Source organism: Trypanosoma brucei, chromosome 3, assembly GCF_000210295.1.
Source record: "Trypanosoma brucei gambiense DAL972 chromosome 3, complete sequence".
NCBI classification, from domain to species: domain Eukaryota; phylum Euglenozoa; class Kinetoplastea; order Trypanosomatida; family Trypanosomatidae; genus Trypanosoma; species Trypanosoma brucei.
The window spans coordinates 746,479-762,012 of record NC_026736.1 but is presented as its reverse complement, the minus strand read 5'-3'; the positions used below and the strand labels follow the sequence as shown (position 1 = coordinate 762,012).

At 45.5% G+C, this 15,534-nt stretch overlaps 7 protein-coding genes across 7 annotated transcripts in view; all 7 read left to right on the top strand.

Moving 5' to 3' along the window:
• Window positions 1–1,362: 1,362 nt before the first annotated feature.
• On the top strand, window positions 1,363–2,214 carry TbgDal_III3420 (hypothetical protein, conserved; the record flags this gene model as incomplete). The annotated part of the gene is made up of 1 exon (XM_011773992.1): window positions 1,363–2,214. The coding sequence occupies one exon, from the start codon at window positions 1,363–1,365 to the stop codon at window positions 2,212–2,214; it is 852 nt and encodes a 283-aa protein (XP_011772294.1).
• Window positions 2,215–2,490: 276 nt separating this feature from the next.
• TbgDal_III3410 (hypothetical protein, conserved) lies at window positions 2,491–3,534 on the top strand (the record flags this gene model as incomplete). Its single annotated transcript, XM_011773991.1, has 1 exon — window positions 2,491–3,534. The coding sequence occupies one exon, from the start codon at window positions 2,491–2,493 to the stop codon at window positions 3,532–3,534; it is 1,044 nt and encodes a 347-aa protein (XP_011772293.1).
• A 446-nt stretch (window positions 3,535–3,980) lies between these two features.
• TbgDal_III3400 (hypothetical protein, conserved) lies at window positions 3,981–4,205 on the top strand (the record flags this gene model as incomplete). Its single annotated transcript, XM_011773990.1, has 1 exon — window positions 3,981–4,205. One exon carries the CDS (start codon window positions 3,981–3,983, stop codon window positions 4,203–4,205), a length of 225 nt encoding a protein of 74 aa, XP_011772292.1.
• A 505-nt stretch (window positions 4,206–4,710) lies between these two features.
• On the top strand, window positions 4,711–6,678 carry TbgDal_III3390 (hypothetical protein, conserved; the record flags this gene model as incomplete). Its single annotated transcript, XM_011773989.1, has 1 exon — window positions 4,711–6,678. One exon carries the CDS (start codon window positions 4,711–4,713, stop codon window positions 6,676–6,678), a length of 1,968 nt encoding a protein of 655 aa, XP_011772291.1.
• A 455-nt stretch (window positions 6,679–7,133) lies between these two features.
• On the top strand, window positions 7,134–9,839 carry TbgDal_III3380 (hypothetical protein, conserved; the record flags this gene model as incomplete). Its single annotated transcript, XM_011773988.1, has 1 exon — window positions 7,134–9,839. One exon carries the CDS (start codon window positions 7,134–7,136, stop codon window positions 9,837–9,839), a length of 2,706 nt encoding a protein of 901 aa, XP_011772290.1.
• Window positions 9,840–11,747: 1,908 nt separating this feature from the next.
• TbgDal_III3370 (hypothetical protein, conserved) lies at window positions 11,748–12,944 on the top strand (the record flags this gene model as incomplete). The annotated part of the gene is made up of 1 exon (XM_011773987.1): window positions 11,748–12,944. The coding sequence occupies one exon, from the start codon at window positions 11,748–11,750 to the stop codon at window positions 12,942–12,944; it is 1,197 nt and encodes a 398-aa protein (XP_011772289.1).
• Window positions 12,945–15,229: 2,285 nt separating this feature from the next.
• TbgDal_III3360 (serine/threonine protein kinase, putative) overlaps window positions 15,230–15,534 on the top strand; it is a gene marked incomplete at both ends in the record, with an annotated part of 1,217 nt that continues 912 nt past the window's right edge. Inside the window, 1 exon segment of the mRNA XM_011773986.1 lies at window positions 15,230–15,532. Within this exon segment, the coding sequence (XP_011772288.1) occupies window positions 15,230–15,532 (303 nt within the window).

The window sequence follows — 15,534 nt, the reverse complement described above, 5'->3', positions numbered from 1 at the left end:
TTCGTTCATTTTTTCCCCTTTCTCCTATATTTCTCTATATCATTTCTCCACTAGTGGTTTATTCCCTCCTCTTTCCTTCATTCCTTCCTTCCTTCCTTCCTCTGTCACTTGCTTTATTGTTACCGTTGCCACCACCGCACTGCACACAACATCAATACATGCCTTTGGGTTGTACGAGTAAGACTCAAAATAGATGGAGGAGAGGGTGAAGAAAAAAAAGGAGAGACGCTCGTCGTCTCTCGTGCCTCACAGTAGTATTGATGCTGTCAAGATATATGTATATGTTTATTTATGCATGTATGCGTATGATTTTGCATGTGTGTGTGTGTGTGTGTGCGCGCGCGTAGTTTTGTTTGTTTGTTCAGTCACGCAACCCAACTTTCCCAATTCACTTCAGCCCACCTTTAAAAGCGTACGAACTTCCGGGTGTGCTAAAGGGGGGTGATATATGTGTATGTATATGCATGTATTTGTATGAACGTGTGTATGGGAAATGGGGACATCCTCTCACTGCGATGATAAGTGTATTCCAAACCTTAAATTAAGGGATGCGCATTGGAAGGGATGGGGAAATCAAATAAAGAGAAGGAAGAAGAGAGGATCGAAGGAGTAATATGTATGAAATGGTGACTGAAGAAGCCACTAACGGCCCCTCCCCATCAAAAAACAATAACAACAGCAACAAAGCAAGACTAACCGGAAGAGAATGGATTCAAAACAAAATCAAAGGAAAAGGAAAAGGGGGAGAAAAGAGGGGAACACTCTAAAGCGCAACCTGTACGTTGGAAGGTCATTAATGGTGGTTGGGGAGTCAAATAAAAGAGAGGTTAATAGAAACAAGGTAATTAAGAAACTATTGGCTGACCAAATGTTGAGCAACAACCGGTAACGCGCTGTATATTTGTCCCTTTTTTTCTTTTGGAGTTTGATTGCTATTACTGTTGCTAGCAGACTCCCCTCTTTTTTGTTCCTTCATGGTCATTTTTTTGCTGATTTTCATATTTTTGTCCCTAAGTCACTGCTATTATAATTATGGATAAACTACTCAGGTTTTTTTTTCTGTGTCGGGCTGGGGTCAAGGTACTTTTTCATTTTTTTGTTTATCTCCTAATTTTTGTTTAATTTGCGAACTACGAAGTAGTTGACAAACATCCGATGTGTAATTGGGTTTGCTTTTTATCATATTTCTTCCAGTTCCGCCTCTGCGTTTCACCGTACCGCTTCGTTTCCTCACTTTCTTTGGATTTGCTTATTCGCTACTATTAACATCACCGCTATGCGTTACTGCCTTTCGGGGTCACAGTTCGTTCTCCTCCCCACGGCTGCTGGGTACGGTGAGGGTTCGTGCACAGTTGGGGCGGCATGAGCTTTCACGATGACAATCATTTCGTCGTCGATGACGATGAACAAGAGAGTTCCGTTGAGCTGCCATCGTCCAACTCTTCCTTTCATGAGGAGATGGAGGGTGTGAGCAATGAGGAAGGGACATATGAGGAGTCCGACGGAAAAGGTGGAACGGTGATGATGGGCGAAGAGGATGATGATGATGAGGGGGACGAAGAAGAGGAGGAAGCCGTGGATGATGAGGGGGACGAAGAAGAAGGGGAGGGGGATGAGGAGTGTTATGATGAATCTGAAATGATGATAGATGACTGCAGTGGGGCAAGTGCTGAAGAAGACCACAAAGAGGGTGAAAAGTACAGCGTCTGCGGCACTCAGGGGGATGAAGGTGGTGAAGGACTGAACGTTGATGAATGCAACAGTCTGGAACCATCGTGCCAAGGAAGCGCATGGCCGTCCCCAAGTGAGAGCTCCAACGTTTCTCCACCTCCCGTCATCCTTGATCCCTCAGCTTGGGGATCCTCCCTGAGCGGGGCGGTGGCCGGCAGTGCCGCTTCTGCCGTCGAAGGGCCTTCCTTTCCGACCCAACTGAAGGCGGAGGTCCCGAATTCAACGTGTGAGCAGGCCACCGATATCTCCTCGGGGGTTCTTTTGGAAAATACCGGATACGTAAGATCCGCTCAGTTGTTGGATTCATCAACCTCCGCAGGCGTCACGCCAAGTCAGAGTAGTTTTTCGTTTAAGCGTCCAAGGCCCAAGTCTCAGAACGAAGAGGCGGCTGCGGCCAAGGCACTTTTGGGTATGTTTAAACTCTGTTTCCCCACGACGCGCTTCGATGGGCGTTTGAAGGATCTTCTCGCAGGTTCTGCGTGACATGGCAGCTTGGCTGCTTTTTTTGTGTAGAACATGCATATTTCTGCCGAACATGCGCATGAGAGCTGATACGGGGCCTCACCTCGAGTTTGGTTACCCCGCTCCACTGCTGGTTTGCGAACCATGCCGGTTAAAATGGGACCGTATGCCCACTGAACCTACTTACCCATTTTCCCTGTGTCTCTCACTCTCTCCTGCCGTTTGTTTTATGTTTCTTCTGATTTACTCCTTGCTTGCCATCACGTTTGCCTTGCCAATTGGCGATTTTGCCGTTGTATGCGTTTCATTTATGCAAAGACCGTCCGGCTGATGCCGCACAGGAAACTACTGCAGGAGATACGCTCCATGAGCTCTGCTGCTTCGGTGGAGGCAGAGCGATCACAACTCGTCAGTCTTTTAAAAAGCGAATGTTCGCGTTCCCCACCGTCTTTACACGACCTTTGCAAGGTGTCCATGCTCTGTGGTGCTTTCTGCAGGCGCTTGGCCACCCTGGACACCATCGCGGCCTCAGATGTGGCAAAGCATGCTGAGTCCTTAAGTTCAAGCATCAATTGCTCCGCTCCCTCTGCGCAAGTTCCGTTGTTTGCGTACGCGCTAGGCGAGGTTGAAGGCTTGCGTAACACGAGGAGGCTTAGGTATCGTCAACGCCTTGATGATCTAACCAAAGGTGTACCCGCATCCCGCTGGGACACGGAGCACATCACACGTTGCATAACCGAGCTTTCTCTGTTCGAAAAACTACCTGCGAGGCGACGTAATGATCAGGGGCCCCCAAAGCGAGTGTGCGGTGAGTCTGATATAGGTGGAGGGAGTGGACCTGTTGCTGTGCGTTGCCAACTGCCTTTGCGCGATCCCATTTCCCTTTCCGTGATTGCGACTCCCGCCCGCGGTGTGCTTTGTCAGCATCATGAAGTGTTTGACCTCAGTGCATTCGTGCGCACCGTACAGCTTGTGGCGGTACGGCGCGGGGAGAGTGTTGATGGAGCACTGATCCAAAGGTGGGGCACTGGCGGTGTTGGCGCCGGCCTCGGCAGCAGCAGTGACAGCGACTCCTCCCCGGCGGCAAACTGCCCCTTTTGTGGAAAGTATACTTCTCTTCAAAATGTTCGTGTTGACGAGGCCCTCGCGGAGGCCATGGCTCGTTATTCAGGAAATGGCGGGGTGCTTTCTGTCGACTGCGTTGTTGTGTGGGACATGCAGTCGGGTTCATACAATGTAATGGAGAAGCAGGCGGAGGTGCGGCCAGTTTGTGTGAAGGTGGAAGGTGATGTGGTGATGGAGGCTGAGCAGCGACGAGGCGAGAGCCCGCTTGGGAGGTGAAGGACATCGATAGTGTGCCACGTGCTCATGGGTGCATATGACCCTTCATCATAGTGTGATTTTTTTTTTTTTGTGTGTGTGCTTGCGAAAATGTACTTTCTGATGGTTCAAAACTGCGGCGCAGTACCTTACACCCTTTGTTCGCTGTAGCGACCCGGAGTTTCACTGCTTGACGTCGTTTCAGATCATATGTTGGGACGCCAACGGGTGGTAAAATGGAGTGTAAATAAATCCTTCTGCTTGATGGTTGGTCGGTTGCTTTCGTAGTCTCGTTTCGTTTCGTTTCCACTCTGCCGCCTCTGTTTGTTTCCCTTGTGTTGCGCAACAAACTGCGATATTAAAGACAGATAGCAAAGGCCCAATAGGAGCAACGAATATAAAATAGGAAAAAGGAGAGATTAGGTTGGGCAGGGGCGTGTGGGTAGTACTGGTTCTAGCGGAAAACAATGAAAAAAAGCGTTTCCTTGAAGGAGTTTTCGACCACTCCAACAGTATCATACATGCTCAGAAAGGACGGACACAACTTAGCTGAGGTTCGGGGCAACAACAGCAATAGCCTAAATGGCAGTGTCAATGGACCGCGCTCTCCTCCGCCTGTGTTTCACAAGGAGGAGAAGCCACCGCAGTCAGACAACAACAGCGAGTTGGATGTCATGTATGACATGGAGTGATGATGAAACAACATTGTCTGTACAGGAGAAGTGTTGCCTGTACGACCGTGCATTCGCGCCGACAGTATTATGGACAGATTCAGGGTAGTGAAGAAGAATAATTGCGGTGTTTCCTTTTGAATATGACACATCGATTCCTTTCTCTAGACGAGGTGAAGATAATAGGACGTTGCATTGGTGCTTCTCAAAGTATGGTAACTACCATATGATGGTGGCAGGCAGTGCTTGCTTTGTTGTTAGTGTTTCGTGAATGCAGGAAACTTGGAGGGAAAGTGGTACCCGCTTATAACAGGGACGCTATGCAACTTTCCCTCCTTTAAACGTTTTCTCTTTTTTTTCTTTTATCGCTCCTGCTAGCGACATTGTCCCTCTACTTGTTGCTCTGAAGCACACCATAATAATCACATCTATTCTCCTTGGAATTGGTCTTATTGTGCTGTCCTTGCAATGATGACTTCGTATTCTGTCTCATCACCAACACCGCCTTGTCTCCTTTTCTGGCCGCATGTGGTTTGTTTGTTTGTTTCACCTCCTCGTGTTTCCCGCCGCCGCTGCCGCTTATGCTTTCCATTTGCTACCACAGGTTTGGGGCGTTGATCGGTTTGGCAGGACCGGGGCTCTCGAGAGGGAAAAGTGGCACCGCATGAGCCGAAATCACAACAGAAGGGGCGGAATCAAGCGCAGCCGCTCCAACAGCGAGTGGGCGACAGATAAACGCGATGTGACAACGTTATCCAACGCTGCGTTTGAGGCGTACTATAAGGACAATGTCATTCCCGCTGAGGAGTGGGAGTCCTTCATGGAGGCTCTTCGCCGGGCTTTGCCCACGGCTATTCGTGTACACCCATCTGTTCCTTGCGCAACTGCTGTCTCGGAGTATGTGCGATCACGTCTTCTTCACGCTGCATTGCCCGTACAACCCATTCCATTTATTCCCGACAATATGGCGTTTCAAAGCTCCATTTCTCGTGGGGACCTCAAGCGCACCACGGAGCTGAAGGAAGTCAAGCGGCTCATCTCTGCGCTTAATGAAGGAGGCTTCCTCACCCGTCAGGAAACCGTAAGTATGATCCCTGTCGTGCTGCTGCAGGTGGCTCCAGGGAATCGGGTCCTTGACATGTGTGCTGCGCCTGGGAGCAAAACTTCACAGATACTGGAGGCAGTTATATCTTCGAATCAGGATGGCGTTGTGGTGGCAAACGACCTGAATGTGGCACGTCTTGATGTGCTGCTTCATCAGACTGCTCGGTCACCTGGTGCCCATCCGCATTTAATTGTCACTAACTATGATGGAACACAGTTCCCTCTCCTTCCAAAGGAGGATAAGTTTGACCGTGTGCTATGTGACGTAATGTGCTCGGGCGATGGCACATTACGGAAATCGATGGATATGTGGCCCCGCTGGAATACTGTGCACGGCGCCGATTTACACGTCACACAGGTACGGGTTCTAACACGTGGTATGATGCTCTGCAAAAAGGGCGGCATCGTGGTGTACTCCACCTGCAGTTTGAATCCTGTGGAGGACGAGGCCGTTGTGTCTGAATGTCTCTCACAGGCAAAAGGCACTTTCCGCCTTATTGACCCGGCTCCCTTTCTAAAGGACTTTGTAACGGTTCCAGGGCAGACGGATTGGTTTCTACTCACCAAAGATCTCACACAGAAGCTTCGAACGTTTGAAGATGCTGAGGCCTACAACCAATCAAAGCAGGCGCATGGTTTCCGTTACCGTAAGTCTATGTTTTCAAACGCTCAAGTCCTGCGGGAACAGAACATACACTTCGCTCGGCGTGTTGTTCCTCACCAACAGGATACAGGGGGATTCTTTTTTGCCGCAATGGAATGTGTGGAGGATTACCCGTTGGAAGATGCGGATGTGTGCACAGCCGCAACCAAACAGCCCTTTAGCCTCTGTTCGCCAGCGCTTCAGGAGCAAGTACGTGGCTCCTTGGGTCTTCCGGTGTCCTTTCCTGCATGTCAGCTCTACGTAAGGAACGAGGTTGCTCGGGAGCAGAAGTTCTATTTCGCAAGCAAGGCCACGTGTAAGTTTTTCCCGAAGCTTGGCGCCCGTATCGTTCACGTCGGTTGTAAGATGTTTGAGTCTTACGCCAAGTACAGCAATGATAAGTTGCGCTTTTCTACCGAAGGAGCGGCCTCCTTGGTGCCCCTTCTTCCCTCTGAGTTTATTATAGAGGCAGATGCCGCGTTTGTGTTGCGACTTGGCGCGAATGGCACTGTGCCCGCATCAGAGCTTCCGTCACCTCCACCCCCATATTCTAACTTCTTGCTCTCGTGCAAGACATCTCTTGTTGAAACCATATATGTTGCCATGGAGCGTAAAGTTTCTGGGCAATTTGGGGCGAAGGTGGCGGAGTGGCAACTGTCGATCCTCAAGTTAACCCTCGGGTTGCCCTTTGTGGAATGCACCGCGGATGGTACTGCGGCCGATGAGTGTTGCGTGGAAGAGAGTTGATGGGATCATTCTTTTAAGCTTTTCTTCGTCGGGGCGAGTCGTGAGGTGGCGGAAGGATTTGGATGAGTGTGTTGGGAGCCGAGCGAATCGGAAGGGGTGTAATTGTGGTAAATAAGAATATCGTGACTAATCAGCGTGTGTATCATTACTGTGGACATTGTTGTTGTGCAGGCGAGCCGTTGCCATCAAGTTGTTAGTCTTAGATGCACCATATCGTAGAGAGTTATTCACCTGGTATTATCAAACCATTGTGATGTTTGAATCCTTCTCTTTCCAAACCTAAACTCTTTTTTTTTTTTTTCCAGGCACGTCACAACTGTATCCATAAGGTTGTTGAAAGTAAAGGGGGACAAGGGTCGTGCCACCGTAGAAAAAAAGAAGGGAAGAGAAGCTGCAGGATAATCAAGTAAATAAGGTGTGCAAAAGATCTAAGAACTTCTTTGACTTCGCTATCCATGCAATATATATCGGAACCCGTTCAACGGTTGTTGGACGACTCCTTCGAGGCATTCACAAAGGGAAGCGTTGACGATGCCGTCGCAATGCTCGATGCTGCTCGCAGGGAGGAGAAAGGGACCGCAGAGCTGCATGATGTGTTTGTTGTAAGCTGCATGCGCGCTTCTATTGCGGCAATGTGTGGTGAGCGCTCACTGGAGGGTTACATGGCGGATGCCTCAGCTTCGCCCCTTTCCCGTCCAGTGTTGTTGTATCTTGAAGGAGTTGCTGCCATGACAAGTGGCACAAGCCTTCAGACCGCTAGTATGAAATTTGAGGAAGCTCTTCGTGTAGATAAACATTTCATTCTTGCACGAATGGGGCTTGCGGCGGTTTGTTTTTATATGAAGGACTACAAGAGGAGCTTCTCGCACTACCGCGCGGTGTTAGAGACGGTCGGTAGCTCAGCACCTGGTATTGTTCGGGTTGGGTTAGGGCTGTGTGCTTACCGCCTAGGGCGCATGGACGCTGCGGTAAAGTGGTTGGAACGTGCTTTGGCTGTTAATGGAGAGGACGTAGCGGCGCTCCTGTCACTTCTCGTTGTCTATTTGGCGCAGCGTAGAATAAAGGAGGTCATAGACGTTGTACGGCGGTTGCGGAAGGTTTTTCCTGATAATGCGATGATACTCCTCAAAACAACAGACATTTTGTACTTCCGTGCGGTTTCGCAGGGGAGAGTAAAGGCACTGGCGCCTTCCATCCTTCATCTGCTTTCTGAGGCGCGTCCAACTGCAAGGGTCGAGGATGCCGCCATTGCTGATTATCAGGAGGGGCGTTTGTTGCTAGCACTTGGGGATTTTACTAGAGCCCGAGTATTGCTTGAATCTTCCATGCAGGTGCTTCCTAATTGTTTGGCAGCGCGGGTTCATTATGCGAGGTTACTTTTTCTTTTAGGGAGGGATGTGGAGGCGGAACAACTGCTGCTACGCATCAACGCTGAGCATCCAAATCAGAAGGAGGTATTGCAAATGTTAGCAGCACACGCCTCGCACTTGGGCTTACATGAGAGAGCTCTTGAATGTTCAAAGCTTCTTACGGAAAGTGTAGCTCCCGGCGATGTTCTGTCGTGGACTTTAGCTGCATGGTGTTCCCGTCTAAATAGTGAGGAGTCGGCGAAACTTCTAACGCATGTTTTGCACATCTACGAGGAGTTGGGTACGCCGGTCCCAATGAAGTTAAGGGCGAACAAAGCGTCCATGTGTGGCGATATCGGCACCCTGCAGAAGATTCTCGAATCAGAGCTGGGGGAGGACTTTTTGTCCAAACCCGAATTACCTGTCAACTACGTTCCTATTGTGTATAATATGGCCAGGCTTCTGGAAACAAGCGATAAGGTGAGGGCGTGCGAGCTTTATTGTTACCTTGTTAAGCACCACCCCTGTTTTTCCTACCCGTACTTCCGCCTGTACGAGCTTGCGAAGGCTGAAAGATGTTGGAGGAAGGCCATCATGTGGATGAATCTATTGCGACAGGCGATCCCTGATGAACCTCGCGCTCTGGTTTATATTTGCCTTTTATTTTTCGAACAGAGGCGTTACGCCGCAGCCATGAATATCCTTCGGCTCGCCAAGACGCGGTCTTGTGTTGTGGCTCTTGCTCTCGGCCAAATTTACCTCCGGCATGCGCAGCAACATAGCGGGGACAGTTACCGCTTTCTGGAATTGGCGAAGGACCGTTTCCACTTCGCGCTCCAGAAAGATAAGGGTAATGTACTCGCCGCTCATGGAATGGCATGTTGTCTCGGCCTTGAAGGGAGGCATGAGAGTTGCCTTTTGCTCTTGGATCGTGTAGGGGAAATTGTACCCAACTGCAGTTATGTCCGGAAGCACTATGAGGCCCATATGGCGAATGCTAAGATACTGAGTGACAGCTTTAAGCAGGCAATTGACTACCTTCAGCGTGACCCACAGCGGGCTCCATTGCAGTCTTCCTCACTTGCATTCTGTCTGTTTTGTGAGGGTCGCTATGCCGATGCCATTGCAGTACAGAAAAAGGCTGTGAATGAGCTACCAAGCGAACCACTGCTCCGGTTTAACCTTGCTCTTCTCTACTGCGCTTCATTCGTTGCGTCCATTTCCCAGAAACAGGAGCAGAGCGTGCAGGAAGCAAAGGAGTTGCGGAGCTTCTTGACGGAAGGTTTGAACATAGCGCATGAGTTCATAAAAATAGAGTCCGAGTCACGCAGGTTGTCCGAGGCGAAGAAATTATTAAAGCAGCTGTGCGCCTACTGTGTTCATCACAACGACTTAAGCATTCCCAAAGTTGTTGCCAATGGCCACCGCGCAGCGTTGGAGGCGGAGAGACAGGACGCTGAATGGTGCCGCGTGTATAATGAGCACCTTGAGCAAAAGCGGATGTTGGAGGAGAGGCGTCTGGCGGATGAGCATCAGCGGAGGGAGCAGGAGCAGCAGGTGGCAGGGGAAATATTGGAAGACTTCAAGGAATTGCATGGGCACCGGGTCCCGCAGGTAAAAAATGAGAATGAAGGTTTTGCAGAGTCTCCCGCGCCGTGGTTTAGCACATCTGTTCCACAGGATTTGGTGCAGGGGGAGCTGCGGTCAATGGAAGATGATGATGCGGTATTATTTAGTGGTGATAACTTTGCGGGTGGAGTTTCGGGAGCGGGTGAAGATAAATCTGACACCGCTAATGATGGGAATATATGAATAGTTGCGTAGTTGCCGCAGGAGTCAGCCAAAAAAAAAAAGAAAAAAGAAAGCGACGATGTCTCAAAGGGGAGCCGGCTGCGTATATTTATATTGGCGCAATACACACGGGGATTCCCATATCCGTCTCTTCAATGAGTGAATTGTTGGACCGCACAAGAGGATGAAGACTGAGCAAATAAACAACTCACAGAAGAGAAGGGATGAAGAAAAAAAACAGAAAGTGCAATAGAAAAGGACAGACATGCCTATGTGTGCATGTGTGGCGAGGAGAGGGGGATAACGAATGATCAAGCGAAGAATGAAAAATTAATGATATAGATGATATGCTGTGCTAACGGAGACTAAACATAAATCTATATTTTCTTTTTTTTTCTTTTTAAAAATAGTTTCAATGCCATTGCCCTTCTCGTTTTTACTTGACCCCGGTGTGGCCACACAAAACGGAAGTTTCTCTCAGGGGTGAATGGATTTAGCGTTTAAGTACGATAAAATGTATTGTTTTGTCCTATTGTGATGCAATTACTGCAGATGATGAAAAGGTATTATTGTCTTGGTGTGTTTTTCTTTGTTGTGATGATGAGATTTTGAAGTGCAGGCAATTTCTAATATTATGTTGAACGGGTCGTTTTGGTGGTTTACTGCAAGTAATTTGGAGTGTTGCTGTTTGTCACATTTGTGAGGGAAACGTGAGGGGAACAAACAAACAAACAAAGAAACAAACAAACAAAGAGAGAGAAAGAGAGAGGGAGAAAAAAAAGAAGGGGGAAAACATTAACGCTCAAATTGCTTTGGTCTTGGTTGGTGTGGTGGACGATGGTGATGGGAAGTAATGTTAAGACATGCGGTTGAGAGACGTTAAGAATAAAACAAAATGAAACAAGTAAAAAAAACAACAACAACAACAACAACAACAACAACAACAACAACAGCAACAACAGCAACAACAAGAACAAAAGGCAGGTTTGGTTATGCTCACACCAAAAAAATGTACACTTGCACAATGTGCTCATGTCTTATTGCGAACACAGATGTTTGATGCGTGGAAGCACGATGATCTGCTTTTCACCGTACCGTTTTTATTTTTGTCTTTTGTGCTACTGCTGCGTGTTTCTGCTTGTACTAGTCGAACTGTTGTTTTTTTTTAATTTCCTTTTTTTTTTCTCTTCTTCTTTTTTCCCCTACTTACCTTATTGATTTCCTCTTCTTTCTCCACTTTCTTTATTTTAACCACTCCCATCTTGCTCCCTTTTTGTTGTGCCTTCTTCTCTCGTTTCATTTCTCTTTCTTTCCTTCTTTCCTTCTTTTCTTCTCTTATTTATTTTTTTTTATTGGCCTATTACGCGTGATGGCTCGCGCATTGGCTTTTTTGTTGCTTTTAAAGGTCCTCACATCATCAGCCCCTCCTCCTCCTCCTCAAAAAAAAAAAAAGAAAAAAAAAGTAGCAACCATAATAGTAATAAATAAAATAGTTTAAGCTTCACTGTTATTCAGTTGAGTGACGCGGTCCATTTGAGGGATTTCAAATGAGTGGTCCATTGCCGTCTTCACTTTCCCTCTTTTTTTTTTTCCCTCTCTTTCTTATATATATATTTGCTGCAAAACTCTCCCCTCTCCCCGAGGCGTTACGGCGACAAGTGCGCACCTCCTCCTAATTTGGAATTTGGGACTTTTGGTGAGAGGCGAGTTGAGGAGTGGCATTTGATGTCTTGAGTGAAAAGAGGGAATTTGACGAAACCAGAAAAATAAAATAAAATAAAATAAAATGAAATTAAATTTTTTAAAAAATCGAAAGAAACTATAAAAGAGAGAGAGAGAGAAGTGCGTGAAGGAACTGTTGAAACATCAACAGTTTAGGGCACTTTCAATAGCGACGACAAGGAATTATGTCCAATAGGAAAGGTCATAATGAATGGTACCCATCATTTGGACAATGGGTTAGATTATTTGTTTTGTTTTATTCTGCGACTCCATTTTTTAATTATTTCTTTATTTCTTTGTCTTTATTCTTGTAGTTATTACAATCATCACGTAGAGTTTAAGGCGGAACAAATGACTCACTTGAGCGCGTTTGGTGGGTTGTTTTCCGACCCGCCGCTGGTCTCTACGGATATCGACCCCAAGAAGACAGATCCATATGACAAAATGGACACCATTCCGTCTCGTTATCTTGGGAAGGGGATGTCGATTGGACGTTGTCCCTCCGGTAATGGTCCTGAAGTGTTTTTTGACAAGAAGTTTCTCACATTGGCGTCCGCGGAGCAAAACAACAATAAAAGCGTGGGCCCTTTTGAGGATGCCACAACTCGCATGCATCGTGAGCGGCGTGAGGCGAAGAAACACAACATCTCTAATAAAGATTTCCTTCCGCCATCTTTCCCCAAGTCAATTAACGGACCAGGTGGTTACAGCGGTTGCTTCCAGGAACGACCATATGAATTCATCATGCCGGGAGAAGAAGGTGGACCTAAATCCAAAAAATCTAAAAGAAAGAAGAAGGCCTCCTCCTCGGAGGAGGACTCCAAAGGAAAAGAACTCCTGCCAAACATCAAGACTAATCCCTCCAAAAAGGGAACGTACGGTTACGTGGGAATTCTCCTTGACAATCCCAAATACAATGATGATTGGCGGAAGGAGCACGAGAAATTAGAGGCTGCTGAGGCTAAAAAGCGTAAGAAACTTGCGCCTCCTAAACCTCTGGGGCCTTTATTCAGAACACCGGGTGTTATACATGACTATTTGGATGAGCTCCCAGCCACAGGTGTTTCTGGTGTCTACCATTTTGAACCAGCAGATGAGAAACCATCGAAGCGGAAGCGAAAAAACAAACAAGAAGCGGCAGGTCCGACATTTGTACAGGAGAGAGCCATGACATTTGTGTGGACGAGATCTGGAAATGAAGGTAACATCGATCCATTTCCCAACACATGGATTGATGTTGCAGCATTGGAAGAAGAGGAAAAGAAAAAGAACAGGAGACGAAGGAGGGCAAAAGCCAAAGACACGTATGTTCCGGGACCTCCAAAAGGTGCGACTGGTGTCTGGAAACCCAATACATTTGAATGCACAAGTGTAGTTCAATCATGTTTGCGCCGTTTTTATTAAGTAGAGCCTAATGTCTTAGAATAAGGCAAGAGGAGGTTGCGTAGCGCTTCAAATGGGCGGCTGCGTGCGTAGTTTTTGCTGTGCATTACATGTAGTTGTACGCAAACATGGAGGTGATGTTGTTTCCTTCCCCACCTTTACACACCTTACCTTTTTTTCTTTTTTCTTTTTTCTTTTTTCCCTTTGCCGTTGTTGTTGTTATTGTTGTTGTTGTTGTTCTCCCTTTTCTTAAGGATGGTATGGGGGCGCTCACTCAGTCTTTCTTTTAGTGTATGTATGTGTGTGAATTTTCACCTGGGATGTAATGTGGTTAGGTGCTGTGTGAGTGAAAGGGAGGGAAAGAAGGAGAGAAGGAATATAAAAACAAGAAAAAAAAAGAGAAAACGAAAAGAAAAGAAGAGAGAGAGAGAGGTATTTAAAAGAAGCTAATGAATGGAATAATTCACTATCAAGCGGCATTACGCGGGTTTCAGGGAGCTGAGGAGGCTGGTTTTACTTACCGCTCCTTCTTTTCTTTTCTTTACTCTTTTTTTTTTTTTGCTCCCTACGGATTTTTTTTTCTTCCCATCCTTGTTTGTGTTATTATTTCCCTCCCTTCCAATTACTTGACTTTTATCACTTTTCTTTCTCTCCTTCACGTATAGACATATATATATATATATATATATATGTATATATATATGTATGTTTATGCGTGTTTCGAGAAGAAAAGAGAAATTGTATAAATAATAGTAAACAAGCAAACAAACAAACAAGAAATATATATATATATATATAAAAGAAATACAATTGTATATATATATATATACATTTGTATTTCTTTTATATATACATATCACTGACAAGGGAGTGCCCGCCCTCTTATGTTTTTTTCTCCTTTGTCAATTATGTAACTTCTCTGTTTTCGTCTCTAGACTGGGGCACAATGAGGGATCAGAATTTAGAACCTCAATGAAATTGAGTGAAGGGCCGATGTGACCACACACCCACACGCACACACACAAAAAAAAAAAGAAAAGGAAAGAAGCAAACTGAGAAATACGCAAGAGAGGACACATGCGAGGACAGGTGACTGGGAACTGAAGGCAAAAGACAAGGATAGAAAAAAAAAAAAGAAAGATTATAAGAAGCATTTTCTCCTTCTCTCTCCCTTTCTTTCCTTTTCTTTCTTTTGTTTTCTTCAACTTTGTGCGTATCCGAAGGTTAAAGTTACGACTCGTCATGCATCCTTCCATTCAGTTATGTCCATTCTTTTCTGTGCCCAAACGCCTGCTGCTGTATTTTGGTTACTACTGTAAGTTTGTTTGTTTGTTTGTGTTTTTTTTTTTCAAAAAAATATCTATTGAATGACTTCATCTCTTTTTTTCTCTTTTTTCTCTTTTTTTTTTTGTTACTACAATGCTTGTTCAATGATAATAAATAACTCTGTTGTTGTTATTGGTACGTGAGGAAACAAAAGGAACCAAAAGAAAGCAAAAACAACAACAACACACACACAAAAAAAAAGAAGGAAAAAGAACAAAAGTAAAGGTGGCTGGAAGTATACAAATATATATATATATATATATATCCACCTTTTTTGTGCATTTGTTTGTTTGTTTGTTTGTATTTTTTTTTTTTTGAGGACAATCCGAACGTACAAAGGCCATAAATAGATAAACAGATATTTACATATATTTCATATATATTTAGTCAGGCGTATAAGAAAGTACGTTATCACTCACAGGGACCTTGTCACTCGCATTAGCCCTATAGTAATATATATATATATATATTTACATAAATATTTATATATTTCTTTATTTGAAGTGAACGAAGAGGAAAAAGAAAAGGAAAAGGGAGAGACGCAAACAAGCGGAGAAAAATAATAATAATAATAAAGAGAATATTGACGAACAAATAATCCAGATAGTGAATATACCGAAAGTTGGACAGTCAAACAAGAACAAACAAACGTAAAAGAAAAAAGGGGAAAAGCACGAAAGGAATCGAAAAGCAGGATACTTTTTGCGTAATCGTGCGTTTTACATTTAGGTGGGATAGTAACCCTACTGATTAATAAGTTTTACAGGTTGTGGCATATTCTGAAAAATATATCAGAAAGGAATAAAAAGGAAAAAAAAATCAAAGGAAAGTAGGGAAAAGAAGTGAATAACAATAAAGAGACACCCACAGGCACACACACATACATATATATATATATATCTATATATCTATATTATTGATATATCACAAGGAAAAAGGAACAAAAGGAGAGAAGGAAGGGGGGATAACAGACAAGGCAAATGGCACAGGTTGCAGATGAATGTAAAGCCTTGTCCTCAGAGTTGTTTCTCAGCAAGTACCGCATAATGAAGGGCATCGGGAAGGGTAGCTTTGGTGAAGCGGTGCTCGTACGGTCAAAGGAGGATGGCAAACGGTACGTCGCAAAGGCAATTGAATCAGCCGCCATGTCTGCGAAGGAGAAACGTGATGTACAAAATGAAATACGTATTTTAGCGGCAGCCAATCATCCCAATATTATCCGCTACCACGAGCACTTCGAAGATGGCACACTGATATTTATTGTTATGGAGTATGCCGATGGTGG